General features: G+C 61.5%; 1 protein-coding gene across 9 annotated transcripts in view; it reads right to left on the minus strand.

The window, feature by feature from the left end:
• Nucleotides 1-14,829, minus strand: part of RYR1 (ryanodine receptor 1) — a 155,096-nt gene that overhangs the window by 67,930 nt on the left and 72,337 nt on the right. For all 9 annotated transcript variants that reach the window (XM_085564839.1, XM_085564837.1, XM_085564838.1 and 6 more), the window contains 11 exons: nucleotides 14,641-14,761; nucleotides 12,686-12,855; nucleotides 11,205-11,425; nucleotides 10,321-10,411; nucleotides 10,105-10,245; nucleotides 6,678-6,841; nucleotides 5,658-5,736; nucleotides 5,464-5,553; nucleotides 4,850-4,990; nucleotides 3,877-3,954; nucleotides 1,624-1,699 (listed from right to left, as the gene is read on the minus strand). In XM_085564839.1, coding sequence (XP_085420965.1) covers nucleotides 1,624-1,699; nucleotides 3,877-3,954; nucleotides 4,850-4,990; nucleotides 5,464-5,553; nucleotides 5,658-5,736; nucleotides 6,678-6,841; nucleotides 10,105-10,245; nucleotides 10,321-10,411; nucleotides 11,205-11,425; nucleotides 12,686-12,855; nucleotides 14,641-14,761 — 1,372 coding nt within the window. The remainder of the gene's footprint in view (nucleotides 1-1,623; nucleotides 1,700-3,876; nucleotides 3,955-4,849; nucleotides 4,991-5,463; nucleotides 5,554-5,657; nucleotides 5,737-6,677; nucleotides 6,842-10,104; nucleotides 10,246-10,320; nucleotides 10,412-11,204; nucleotides 11,426-12,685; nucleotides 12,856-14,640; nucleotides 14,762-14,829) is intronic.

Raw genomic sequence — 14,829 nt, forward strand, 5'->3', positions numbered from 1 at the left:
TCCCCCCAATTTGGGGAGGGGTCTCACCCTTGGCCTCCATCCCCCCAATTTGGGGAGGGGTCTCACCCTTGGCCTCCAGCTCCCCCGAGTTTGGGGTGTCCCGGGGGTCTCCCCAATTTGGGGAGGGGTCTCACCCTTGGCCTCCATTCCCCCAATTTGGGGAGGGGTCTCACCCTTGGCCTCCAGCTCCCCTGGGTTTGGGGATGTCCAGGGGGTCCCCCCAATTTGGGGAGGGGTCTCACCCTTGGCCTCCATCCCCCCAATTTGGGGAGGGGTCTCACCCTTGGCCTCCATCCCCCCAATTTGGGGAGGGGTCTCACCCTTGGCCTCCAGCTCCCCCGAGTTTGGGGTGTCCCGGGGGTCCCCCCAATTTGGGGAGGGGTCTCACCCTTGGCCTCCATCTCCCCCGAGTTTGGGGTGTCCCGGGGGTCCCCCCAATTTGGGGAGGGGTCTCACCCTTGGCCTCCAGCTCCCCCGGGTTTGGGGTGTCCCGGGGGTCCCCCCAATTTGGGGAGGGGTCTCACCCTTGGCCTCCATCCCCCCAATTTGGGGAGGGGTCTCACCCTTGGCCTCCATCCCCCCAATTTGGGGAGGGGTCTCACCCTTGGCCCCCATTCCCCCAATTTGGGGAGGGGTCTCACCCTTGGCCTCCAGCTCCCCCGGGTTTGGGGTGTCCCGGGGGTCCCCCCAATTTGGGGAGGGGTCTCACCCTTGGCCTCCATTCCCCCAATTTGGGGAGGGGTCTCACCCTTGGCCTCCATCCCCCCAATTTGGGGAGGGGTCTCACCCTTGGCCTCCAGCTCCCCCGAGTTTGGGGTGTCCCGGGGGTCCCCCCAATTTGGGGAGGGGTCTCACCCTTGGCCTCCAGCTCCCCTGGGTTTGGGGTGTCCCGGGGGTCCCCCCAATTTGGGGAGGGGTCTCACCCTTGGCCTCCATCCCCCCAATTTGGGGAGGGGTCTCACCCTTGGCCTCCAGCTCCCCCGAGTTTGGGGTGTCTCGGGGGTCCCCCCAATTTGGGGAGGGGTCTCACCCTTGGCCTCCAGCTCCCCCGAGTTTGGGGTGTCCCGGGGGTCCCCCCAATTTGGGGAGGGGTCTCACCCTTGGCCTCCATCCCCCCAATTTGGGGAGGGGTCTCACCCTTGGCCTCCATCCCCCCAATTTGGGGAGGGGTCTCACCCTTGGCCTCCAGCTCCCCTGAGTTTGGGGTGTCCCGGGGGTCCCCCCAATTTGGGGAGGGGTCTCACCCTTGGCCTCCAGCTCCCCCGGGTTTGGGGTGTCCCGGGGGTCTCCCCAATTTGGGGAGGGGTCTCACCCTTGGCCTCCAGCTCCCCCGAGTTTGGGGTGTCCCGGGGGTCCCCCCAATTTGGGGAGGGGTCTCACCCTTGGCCTCCAGCTCCCCTGGGTTTGGGGTGTCCCGGGGGTCCCCCCAATTTGGGGAGGGGTCTCACCCTTGGCCTCCAGCTCCCCTGGGTTTGGGGTGTCCCGGGGGTCCCCCCAATTTGGGGAGGGGTCTCACCCTTGGCCTCCAGCTCCCCTGGGTTTGGGGTGTCCCGGGGGTCCCCCCAATTTGGGGAGGGGTCTCACCCTTGGCCTCCATTCCCCCAATTTGGGGAGGGGTCTCACCCTTGGCCTCCAGCTCCAGCTTCTTCTTGCGGCCCCAGGTGTTGTGGTAGTTCTCGGCCAGCTGCTCCGCCATGGCCTGGGGGGGTGGGGAATTTGGGGGGATTTGAGGGGGATTTGGGGGGAATTTGGGGGGGATTTGGGATGGTTTTAGGGGGGATTTGGGGAGATTTGGGGGTTTGGGGGGAATTTGGGGGGATTTGGGGGGATTTGGGGGATTTGGGGGATTTGGGGGGATTTGGGGGGGATTTGGGGGGAATTTGGGGGGATTTGGGGGGATTTGAGGGGGATTTGGGGGGAATTTGGGGGGATTTGGGGGGATTTGAGGGGGATTTGGGGGGAATTTGGGGAGATTTGGGGGTTTGGGGGGGAATTTGGGGGTTTTGGGGGGATTTGGGGGGGATTTGGGGGGAATTTGGGGGGAATTTGGGGGGATTTGGGGGGATTTGAGGGGGATTTGGGGGGAATTTGGGGGTTTTGGGGGGATTTGGGAGGTTTTGGGGGGATTTGGGAGGGATTTGGGGGGATTTGGGGGGGATTTGGGGGGATTTGGGGGGATTTGGGGAGATTTGGGGGATTTGGGGGGATTTGAGGGGGATTTGGGGGGATTTGGGGGGATTTGGGGGGATTTGGGGGGTTTTGGGGGGATTTGGGGGGATTTGGGGGTTTTGGGGGGAATTTGGGAGGATTTGGGATGGTTTTGGGGGGATTTGGGGGATTTGGGGATGGTTAGGGGGGTTTGGGGGGAATTTGGGGGTATTTGGGGTGGTTTTGGGGGGGTTGGGGGGATTTGGGGGATTTTGGGGTGGATTTAAGGGGATTTGGAGGGGGTTGGGGTGGTTTTAAGGGGGAATTTGGGGGGTTTTGGGGAGATTTGGGGTGGTTTTGGGGAGATTTGGGGGATTTGGGGTGGATTTAGGGGGTTTGGGGGGTTTGGGGGGGGTTGGGGTGGTTTTAAGGGGATTTGGGGTATTTGGGGTGGTTTTGGGGGATTTGGGGGAATTTGGGGGGATTTGGGGTGGTTTTAAGGGGGAATTTGGGGGTTTTTGGGGAGATTTGGGGGTTTTGGGGGGATTTGGGATGGTTTTGGGGTGGTTTGGGGGATTTGGGGTGGATTTAGGGGGGTTGGGGGGTTTGGGGGGGATTTGGGGTGGTGACACTGGGATGGCATTGGGTGACACCGGGGTGACACAGGTGACACCGGGGTGACACTGGGTGACACAGGTGTGACAGGTGACACTCAGGTGACACAGGTGACCCCAGGGTGGCACTGGGGTGACACGGGTGACACAGGTGTGACAGGTGACACAGGTGACACAGGTGGCACAGGTGACACCAGGGTGACACCGGGGTGACACAGGTGACACAGGTGACACTCAGGTGACACAGGTGACACAGGTGACACAGGTGACCCCAGGGTGACACCGAGGTGACACAGGTGACACAGGTGTGACAGGTGACACTCAGGTGACACAGGTGACACAGGTGACACCAGGGTGACACGGGTGACACAGGTGACACAGGTGACACACAGGTGACACAGGTGACACGGGTGACACAGATGACACTCAGGTGACACAGGTGACCCCAGGGTGACACAGGTGACACGGGTGACACAGGTGACACTGGGGTGACACAGGTGACACAGGTGTGACAGGTGACACAGGTGACACAGGTGACACAGGTGACCCCAGGGTGGCACTGGGGTGACACAGGTGACACTGGTGTGACATGGGTGACACAGGTGACACAGGTGACACAGATGACCCCAGGGTGGCACTGGGGTGACACAGGTGACACCGGGGTGACACAGGTGACGCAGGTGTGACAGGTGACACTCAGGTGACACAGGTGACACAGGTGACACAGGTGACACAGGTGACACAGGTGACACCGGGGTGACACAGGTGACACAGGTGACACCGGGGTGACACAGGTGACGCAGGTGTGACAGGTGACACTCAGGTGACACAGGTGACACAGGTGACACAGGTGACACAGGTGACACCGGGGTGACACAGGTGACACAGGTGACAGCGGGGTGACACCGAGGTGACACAGGTGACACAGGCGACACAGGTGACACAGGTGACACCAAGGTGACACTCAGGTGACACTCAGGTGACACAGGTGACACAGGTGACACAGGTGACCCCAGGGTGACACTGGGGTGACACAGGTGACACTGGGGTGACACAGGTGACACCGGGGTGACACAGGTGACACAGGTGACAGCGGGGTGACACGGGTCCCCACCTGCAGCTCCCGGGACAGGGTGACCCCGCTCAGGTCCACGGGCTGGGGGCTGTACCCGTGCGAGGGGTCGTAGGTGGCCTGGGGGGGACGTGGGGGGACGGTCAGGGGGACCCCGACATTTTGGGGGCTCCCTGCCCCACCCCACCGACCCCCCCAACCGCCCCAGGTGATTTTGGGGTGCCACACCCCCCCCAGGTGATTTTGGGGGGCCCCACACCTCTAAACCCCCTTCCTGCACCTCCCCCCAGGTGTTTTTGGGGTCCCCCTCAGGTGTTTCTGGGGTCCCCCCAGGTGTTTTTGGGGTCCCCCCAGGTGTTTCTGGGGTCCCCCCCAGGTGTTTTTGGGGTCCCCCCCAGCTGTTTTTGGGGTCCCACCCCCTCCCAAGGTATTTTTGGGGTCCCCTCAGGTATTTTTGGGGTCCCCCCAGGTGTTTTTGGGGTCCCCCCCTCTCCCAAGGTGTTTTTGGGGTCCCCCCAGGTGTTTTTGGGGTCCCCCCAGGTATTTTTGGGTTCCCCTCAGGTATTTTTGGGGTCCCCCCAGGTATTTTTGGGTTCCCCTCAGGTATTTTTGGGGTCCCCTCAGGTATTTTTGGGGTCCCCCCAGGTATTTTTGGGTTCCCCTCAGGTATTTTTGGGGTCCCCTCAGGTATTTTTGGGGTCCCCCCAGGTGTTTTTGGGGTCCCCTCAGGTATTTTTGGGGTCTCCCCAGGTATTTTTGGGGTCCCACCCCCCCCTCAGATGTTTTTTGGGTCCCCTCAGGTATTTTTGGGGTCCCCCCAGCTGTTTTTGGGGTCCCACCCCCTCACAAGGCATTTTTGGGTTCCCCTCAGGTATTTTTGGGGTCCCCTCAGGTATTTTTGGGGTCCCCCCGGGTGTTTTTGGGGTCCCCCCAGGTATTTTTGGGGTCCCCCCGGGTGTTTTTGGGGTCCCCCCGGGTATTTTTGGGGTCCCCCCGGGTGTTTTTGGGGTCCCACCTGGGCGTTCTGGGAGATTTTCCGGGTTTTCTTCTTCTCGGCGCGCTCGTCCTCCCCCTCGCGCGCCTTCTCCACCGTCCACTCCCAGGCCAGCATGGCCTTGAGGGACTCCTTGATGGGCCAGCGGTAAATCTCCTTGTCCTGGGGGTCACGGGGGGTCAGGGGGCACCCCAAAATCTCGGGGGGCTTGGGGGGTCAGGGGGGACCCCAAAATCCCCCCGATTTTGGGGGGTCTGTGGGGAGGAGGAGGGGAGGGGCTGGGGGCTCCCGGTGTGGCCTTGAGGGACTCTTTGGGGGCCACCAGGAGACCCCCGGATCTTGGGGGGTCTGGGGGTGTCCCCTCGGGTTTGGGGTGTCCCTCTGGGTTTGGGGGTGTCCCTCTGGGTCTGGGGGTTCCTCTGGGTCTGGGGGTTCCTCTGGGTTTGGGGGTTCCTCTGGGTTTGGGGGTCCCCCAGGGTTTGGGGGTTCCTCTGGGTCTGGGGGTTCCTCTGGGTTTGGGGGTCCCCCAGGGTTTGGGGGTTCCTCTGGGTCTGGGGGTTCCTCTGGTTTTGGGGTGTCCCCCCGGGTTTGGGGTGTCCCCCCGGGTTTGGGGGGTCCCGGGCGTGCCGTGGTACCTTCTCAGAAAAGGTTTTGTAGGGTCTCAGCATCGGGTGGGTTTTGGCTTCTTCATCCACGGTCTCCCCAAAGGTCCAGTTGTTCTGGATCTGGGGTGGGGGGCGCAGTCAGGGGGGTCCCGGGGGGTCCCGGGGGGTCCCGGGGGTGTTTTGGGGGTCCCGGGGGTGTTTTGGGGGTCCCGGGGGGTCCCCACCTTGTCGAAGGCCCACTTCTCGTGCGTGTACTCGGCGTATTTGTTGATGAAACCGTCGAGCTTCTCGGGGATGATGACACTGGGGGGACACGGGGGACACCGGGGGGACACGAGGATGAGGATGGATGAACCCCGTGGGGGCCTGGGTGGGGTGGAGGGGCCTGGGAGAAGTTGGGGGTCTCCATGAGGATGAGGATGGATGAGGATGGGTGGGGTTGGGGGGTCTCCATGAGGATCTGGATGAGGATGGGTGGGTTTGAGGGGTCTCCATAAGGATCTGGAGGAGGTTGGGTGGGGTTGGGGGGTCTCCATGAGGATCTGGAGGAGGTTGGGTGGGGTTGAGGGGTCTCCATGAGGATGGATGAGGATGGGTGGGGTTGGGGGGTCTCCATGAGGATCTGGAGGAGGATGGGTGGGGTGGGGGGTCTCCATGAGGATCTGGAGGAGGATGGGTGGGGTTGAGGGGTCTCCATAAGGATCTGGAGGAGGTTGGGTGGGGTTGGGGGGTCTCCATGAGGATCTGGAGGAGGTTGGGTGGGGTTGGGGGGTCTCCATGAGGATCTGGAGGAGGTTGGGTGGGGTTGAGGGGTCTCCAGAGGATCTGGAGGAGGTTGGGTGGGGTTGGGGGGTCTCCATGAGGATGAGGATGAGGAATGGTGGGGTTGGGGGGTCTCCATGAGGATCTGGAGGAGGTTGGGTGGGGTTGAGAGGTCTCCAGAGGATCTGGAGGAGGTGGGGTGGGGTTGGGGGGTCTCCATGAGGATCTGGAGGAGGTTGGGTGGGGTTGTGGGGTCTCCATGAGGATCTGGAGGAGGTTGGGTGGGGTTGAGGGGTCTCCATAAGGATCTGGAGGAGGTTGGGTGGGGTTGAGAGGTCTCCAGAGGATCTGGAGGAGGTGGGGTGGGGTTGGGGGGTCTCCATAAGGATCTAGAGAAGGTTGGGTGGGCTGGGGGGTCTCCATGATCACAGACGGGTCGGGGGGCTCCCGCTGGCACAGGGAGGGGTCTGGGGGAGCCCTACTTGAGGGTCTCGACGGGTTTGGGGTCGAAGTTGCCCTCGGCGTCCACCGAGGCCTTCTTCTCGGTGCGGGACGAGTAGCTGGCGTCCACGTAGTCGGGCGGGAGCGCGCCGGCGATGGCGCAGAGGCACGGCATGGCCAGCTTGTAGAGCTCGGCCTCGAACTTCTGCGGGGACACGGTGACACCGGTGACACCGGTGACACCAGCCTCGTGCCACCACGATCACCGGTTCCCCCAGTGTCACCATCCCTGTGTCACCAGTGCCACCGGTGCCACCAGCCTTGTGCCACCACAGTCACCAGTCACCACTTCCCCCAGTGTCACCATCCCCATGTTCCCACCATCTCCATCCCCATGTCCCCAGTGTCACCATCCCTGTATCACCAGTGTCACCATGTCCATGTCCCCACCATCTCCACCCCCATGTCCCCAGTGTCACCATGTCCATGTTCCCACCATCTCCACCCCCATGTCCCCAGTGTCACCATGTCCATGTTCCCACCATCTCCACCCCCATGTCCCCAGTGTCACCATCCCTGTGTCACCAGTGCCACCGGTGCCACCAGCCTCATGCCACCACAGTCACCAGTCACCACTTCCCCCAGTGTCACCACCCCCATGTCCCCAGTGTCACCACGTCCATGTCCCCAGTGTCACCATCCCTGTATGACCAGTGTCACCATGTCCATGTCCCCACCATCTCCACCCCCATGTCCCCAGTGTCACCATCCCTGTATCACCAGTGTCACCAACCCAATGTCCATGTCCCCAGCGTCACCATCCCCATGTCCCCAGTGTCACCATCCCCATGTCCCCACCATCTTCACCTCCATGTCCCCAGTGTCACCAGTTCTGTGTCCCCAGTGTCACCATCCCCATGTTCCCACCATCTCCATCCCCATGTCCCCAGTGTCACCATCCCTGTACCACCAGTGTCACCATGTCCATGTCCCCACCATCTCCACCCCCGTGTCCCCAGTGTCACCATCCCTGTATCACCAGTGTCACCAACCCAATGTCCATGTCCCCAGTGACACCATCCCCATGTCCCCAGTGTCACCATCCCTGTATCACCAGTGTCACCATGTCCATGTCCCCACCATCTCCACCCCCGTGTCCCCAGTGTCACCATGTCCATGTCCCCACCATCTCCACCCCCGTGTCCCCAGTGTCACCAGCCCTGTGTCACCAGTGTCACCATCCCAATGTCCATGTCCCCAGTGTCACCATCCCCATGTCCCCAGTGTCACCATCCCCATGTCCCCACCATCTTCACCTCCATGTCCCCAGTGTCACCAGTTCTGTGTCCCCAGTGTCACCATCCCCATGTTCCCACCATCTCCATCCCCATGTCCCCAGTGTCACCATCCCTGTATCACCAGTGTCACCAACCCAATGTCCATGTTCCCAGTGTCACCATCCCCATGTTCCCACCATCTCCATCCCCATGTCCCCACCATCGTCACCTCCATGTCCCCAGTGTCACCAGTTCTGTGTCCCCAGTGTCACCATCCCCATGTTCCCACCATCTCCACCCCCGTGTCCCCAGTGTCACCATCCCTGTATCACCAGTGTCACCAACCCAATGTCCACATCCCCAGTGTCACCATCCCCATGTTCCCACCATCTCCATCCCCATGTCCCCACCATCTTCACCTCCATGTCCCCAGTGTCACCAGTTCTGTGTCCCCAGTGTCACCATCCCCATGTTCCCACCATCTCCATCCCCATGTCCCCAGTGTCACCATCCCCATGTCCCCAGTGTCACCATCCCCATGTTCCCACCATCTCCATCCCCATGTCCCCACCATCTTCACCTCCATGTCCCCAGTGTCACCCGTTCTGTGTCCCCAGTGTCACCATCCCCATGTTCCCACCATCTCCATCCCCATGTCCCCGGCGTCACCATCCCCATGTCCCCAGTGTCACCATCCCCATGTTCCCACCATCTCCATCCCCATGTCCCCAGCGTCACCATCCCCATGTCCCCAGTGTCACCATCCCCATGTCCCCACCATCTCCACCTCCATGTCCCCAGTGTCACCATTTCTGTGTCCCCAGTGTCACCATGTCCATGTCCCCACCATCTCCATCCCCATGTCCCCAGTATCACCATCCCTGTATCACCAGTGTCACCAACCCAATGTCCATGTCCCCAGTGTCACCATCCCCATGTTCCCACCATCTCCATCCCCATGTCCCCAGTGTCACCATCCCTGTATCACCAGTGTCACCATCCCCATGTTCCCACCATCTCCATCCCCGTGTCCCCAGTGTCACCATCCCTGTATCACCAGTGTCACCAACCCAATGTCCATGTCCCCAGCGTCACCATCCCCATGTCCCCAGTGTCACCATCCCCATGTCCCCGCCATCTCCACCTCCATGTCCCCAGTGTCACCATTTCTGTGTCCCCAGTGTCACCATGTCCATGTCCCCACCATCTCCATCCCCATTCCCCAGTGTCACCAGCCCTGTGTCCCCAGTGTCACCATCCCCATGTTCCCACCATCTCCATCCCCATGTCCCCAGCGTCACCATCCCCATGTCCCCAGTGTCACCATCCCCATGTCCCCGCCATCTCCACCTCCATGTCCCCAGTGTCACCAGTTCTGTGTCCCCAGTGTCACCATCCCTATGTTCCCACCATCTCCACCCCCGTGTCCCCAGTGTCACCATCCCTGTATCACCAGTGTCACCAACCCAATGTCCATGTCCCCAGTGTCACCATCCCCATGTTCCCACCATCTCCACCTCCATGTCCCCAGTGTCACCAGTTCTGTGTCCCCAGTGTCACCATCCCCATGTTCCCACCATCTCCATCCCCATGTCCCCAGTGTCACCAGCCCTATGTCACCAGTGTCACCATCCCCATGTGCCCAGTGTCACCACGTCCATGTCCTCAGTGTTCCCATCCCAGTGTCCCCAGTGTCACCATCCCCATGTTCCCACCATCTCCATTCCCGTGTCCCCAGTGTCACCAGTTCTGTGTCCCCAGTGTCACCATCCCCATGTTCCCACCATCTCCATTCCCGTGTCCCCAGTGTCACCAGTTCTGTGTCCCCAGTGTCACCATCCCCATGTTCCCACCATCTCCATCCCCATGTCCCCAGTGTCACCAGCCCTGTGTCCCCAGTGTCACCATCCCCATGTTCCCACCATCTCCATCCCCATGTCCCCAGCGTCACCAGCCCTGTGTCACCAGTGTCACCATCCCCATGTGCCCAGTGTCACCACATCCATGTCCTCAGTGTTCCCATCCCAGTGTCCCCAGTGTCACCATCCCCATGTTCCCACCATCTCCATCCCCATGTCCCCATCACCCCCAGCTCTGTGTCCCTATGTCCAGGTGTGTGTCCCCCTCCCCAGGTGTGTCCCCTCCCCAGGCGTGTCCCCCTCCCCAGGTGCGCCCCGCCCCGCCAGCCCACCTTGTGCGCCAGGGAGTCGAAGATGCCCCAGAAGAGTTTCCTGGTGAGGTGCAGCTCCTCCTCGGAGCTGACGCCCATGTTGGGCCACCCGCTGGGCAGGCAGTAGTAGCGCCAGCAGCGCTCGTAGTGGTTGGTCAGCAGCTGGGGGGGCACGGCCGGTCACTCGGGGGGCGCCAGGCGCGGGGCCGAGCGCCGGGACCCCCGCCCGGGGCTCACCTTGAGGGGCATCTTGGCGAACTCGTTGAGGATGGGGACGTCGAAGACCAGGCGGCGCAGGAGGTGCTGCAGCATCGAGGGGCGGATGTACCTGGCGGGGAAATGGGGGGTCTGGGGGTTTGGGGTCACCGGAGAGCACCGGGAGACACTCAGTGGGGTCACAGGGCTCGGGGAGGGACACGGAGGTTGGTCGGCCAGGGATTGGCTTGACCGTGGCCGTTGAGTTGATCATGGTGGTTGGGTTGACCTTGAGGGTTGAGTTGACCATGGTGGTTCAGTTGACCACAAGGGTTGGGTTGACCTTGGGGGTTGGGTTGCCCATGGTGGTTGAGTTGACCATGGCAGTTGAGTTGACATGGCAGTTGGGTTGGCCTTGGGGGTTGGGTTGCCCATGGTGGTTGAGTTGACATGGCGGTTGGGTTGGCCACAAGGGTTGGGTTGGCCACAACACTTGGGTTGCCCATGAGGGTTGGGTTGGCCATGGCAGTTGGGTTGACATGGTGGTTGGGTTGGCCACAAGGGTTGGGTTGGCCATGAGGGTCGAGTTGACCATGGCAGTTGAGTTGACCATGGCAGTTGAGTTGACCATGGTGGTTCAGTTGACAAGTATTGGGTTGACCGTGAGGGTTGGGGTGGCCATGAGGGTTGAGTTGACCATGGCAGTTGAGTTGACCATGGGGGTTGAGTTGACCATGGGGGTTCAGTTGACCACAAGGATTGGGTTGACCATGAGGGTTGGGGTGGCCATGAGGGTTGAGCTGACCATGGCTGCTGAGTTGACCATGGGGCGGTTGAGCCGACCATGAGCGTTGGGGTGGTTCTGGGGACAGACGCAGACCCGTGGGGGGCACGGCGCCATCTTGGAGCCCGATGTGGGGTCCCACCTGCAGAGGGCCATGAGGCACTCCTCGATGGCGTCGCGCTGGGCCTTGGTGAGGGCGCGGCCGCGCGACAGGCGGTAGATGGTGTGCAGCATGGAGTCCACCATGATGGCGCGGTGCTCGGTGCCCGCGAAGAGCGGCGCGCACTTGGTGATGAGCGGCATCACCGCCAGGCACAGGTACCGGTTCAGCGCCAGCGCCATCTCCGTCGTGCTGAACGTCGCCTGGGGGGCACAGGGGGGTCACGGGGTGGGGACACGCCCCGAGGGGACGTGGGGACGTGGGGCAGAGCCACCCCATGGGGGCAGGTTGGGCATCCGTCCCGTGGAGGAGATTTGGGGGTCAAAGAGGGAAGATTGGGGTGACCCCAAATCCATCCCATGGGGAACATTTGGGGGTCAAACAGGGAAGATTGGGGTGACCCCAAATCCATCCCATGGGGAGATTTGGGGGTCAAAGAGGGAAGATTGGGGTGACCCCAAATCCATCCCATGGGGAGATTTGGGGATCAAACAGAGAAATTGGGGTGACCCCAAGTCCATCCCATGGGGAGATTTGGGGGTCAAAGAGGGAAGATTGGGGTGACCCCAAATCCATCCCATGGGAAACATTTGGGGGTCAAACAGAGAAATTGGGGTGACCCCAAATCCATCCCATGGGAAACATTTGGGGGTCAAAGGGGGAAGATTGGGGTGACCCCAAATCCATCCCATGGGGAGATTTGGGGATCAAACAGAGAAGATTGGGGTGACCCCAAGTCCATCCCATGGGGAACAATTGGGGGTCAAACAGAGAAATTGGGGTGACCCCAAGTCCATCCCATGGGGAACATTTGGGGGTCAAAGAGGGAAGATTGGGGTGACCCCAAATCCATCCCATGGGGAGATTTGGGGGTCAAAGGGGGAAGATTGAGGTGACCCCAAATCCATCCCATGGGGAGATTTGGGGGTCAAAGAGGGAAGATTGGGGTGACCCCAAATCCATCCCATGGGAAACATTTGGGGGTCAAACAGAGAAATTGGGGTGACCCCAAATCCATCCCATGGGGAGATTTGGGGGTCAAAGGGGGAAGATTGGGGTGACCCCAAATCCATCCCATGGGGAGATTTGGGGGTCAAAGAGGGAAGATTGGGGTGACCCCAAATCCATCCCATGGGGAGATTTGGGGGTCAAACAGGGAAGATTGGGGTGACCCCAAATCCATCCCATGGGGAGATGTGGGGATCAAACAGAGAAATTGGGGTGACCCCAAATCCATCCCATGGGGAGATTTGGGGGTCAAAGAGGGAAGATTGAGGTGACCCCAAATCCATCCCATGGGGGAGATTTGGGGTATTCCCATATCCAAAAAACAGGGAACATTTGGGGGACCCCACACCCACCCACAGGAGGGAACAGGGCTGACCCGAGGTCCCTGCTGCAGGTCCAAGGGAGCCTGTAGGGAGTTTTGGGGAGCCCCGGGGGGATTTTGGGGTGCCCCTCACCGTGTCCAGCGAGGCGGCCGCGCGCATGTCGGGCAGGAACCCCACTTCCAGCACGTGGAGCAGGAACTCCTGGCTCTGCACCCCATAAACGCGGTCCAGGAACAGCACCATGGGCGCCTTGTGCTCGGGGACGAAGCTGGCGGCCATGCGGGGCTCCACCACGTTCCCATCTGCGGGACCCCAAAACTCAGGGCACCCCAAAACTCCCCACACAGCCCCAAACCCTGGGATTCACCTAAAGCAGCCGAGAATCCCCCAAATCCTGGTGTCCCCAGAGCCCCCCAACCCTCCTGGTGGCCATGCGGGGCTCCACCACGTTCCCGTCTGCGGGGACCCCAAAACTCAGGGCACCCCAAAACTCCCCACACAGCCCCAAACCCTACAACAATTGGGAACTCCCAAAATCCTGGTGTCCCCAGAGCCCCCCAACCCTTCTGGTGGCCGTGGGGGGCTCCACCATTTCCCATCTGTGGGACCCCAAAACTCAGGGCACCCCAAAACTCCCCACACAGCCCCAAACCCTACAACAATTGGGAACCCCCAAAAACCTGGTGTCCCCAGAGCCCCCCAACCCTCCTGGTGGCCATGGGGGGCTCCACCATGTTCCTGTCTGCGGAACCCCAAAACTCAGGGCACCCCAAAACTCCCCACACAGCCCCAAACCCTGGGATTCACCTAAAGCAGCCGAGAATCCCCCAAATCCTGGTGTCCCCAGAGCCCCCCAACCCTTCTGGTGGCCGTGGGGAGCTCCACCACGTTCCCATCTGTGGGACCCCAAAACTCAGGGCACCCCAAAACTCCCCACACAGCCCCAAACCCTACAACAATTGGGAACCCCCAAAATCCTGGTGTCCCCAGAGCCCCCCAACCCTTCTGGTGGCCGTGGGGGGCTCCACCATGTTCCTGTCTGTGGGACCCCAAAACTCAGGGCACCCCAAAACTCCCCAGATAGTCCCCATGGCCACAGGTCTCCACATTTTGGGGTGTCCTCCATCCCAGTCCCCACATTTTGGGGTGTCCTCCATCCCAGTGACGCCCCCCAGATTTGAGGACCCCTCCCCACCTTTTCCCAGTGCCGGGATCTGCAGGAGGCTGATGATCCCCACATTTTGGGGTGACCCCCATCCCAGTGACCCCCCCCAGATTTGAGGACCCCTCCCCACCTTTTCCCAGCACCGGGATCTACAGGAGGCTGATGATCCCCACATTTTGGGGTGACCCCCATCCCAGTGACCCCCCTCAGATTTGAGGACCCCTCCCCACCTTTTCCCAGCACCAGGATCTACAGGAGGCTGATGATCCCCATATTTGGGGTGTCCTCCATCCCAGTCCCCACATTTTGGGGTGACCCCCATCCCAGTGACCCCCCCCATATTTGGGGACCCCTCCCCACCTTTTCCCAGCACCGGGATCTGCAGGAGGCTGATGATCCCCATATTTGGGGTGACCCCCATCCCAGTGACCCCCCCCATATTTGGGGACCCCTCCCCACCTTTTCCCAGCGCCGGGATCTGCAGGGGGAGGCTGATGATCCCCATATTTGGGGTGTCCTCCATCCCAGTCCCCACATTTTGGGGTGACCCCCATCCCAGTGACCCCCCCCATATTTGGGGACCCCTCCCCACCTTTTCCCAGTGCCGGGATCTGCAGGAGGCTGATGATCCCCACATTTTGGGGTGACCCCCATCCCAGTGACCCCCCCCAGATTTGAGGACCCCTCCCCACCTTTTCCCAGCACTGGGATCTACAGGAGGCTGATGATCCCCACATTTTGGGGTGACCCCCATCCCAGTGACCCCCCTCAGATTTGAGGACCCCTCCCCACCTTTTCCCAGCACCGGGATCTACAGGAGGCTGATGATCCCCATATTTGGGGTGTCCTCCATCCCAGTCCCCACATTTTGGGGTGACCCCCATCCCAGTGACCCCCCCCATATTTGGGGACCCCTCCCCACCTTTTCCCAGCGCCGGGATCTGCAGGGGGAGGCTGATGATCCCCACCAGGTCCTCGAGCGGGACGAGCGAGCGCAGGATCGCCCGGATCCGCAGGGCCTCCCCCTTCCCCGCCTGGATCAGCTGTGGGGGTCACACGGGGGGGTCACACCCCGAGTCCTGACCCCCCCCAGGACCCCCTGAGTCCCCCC

Source organism: Lonchura striata, chromosome 34, assembly GCF_050655825.1.
Source record: "Lonchura striata isolate lonStrDom1 chromosome 34, ASM5065582v1, whole genome shotgun sequence".
Taxonomy (NCBI): Eukaryota; Metazoa; Chordata; class Aves; order Passeriformes; family Estrildidae; genus Lonchura; species Lonchura striata.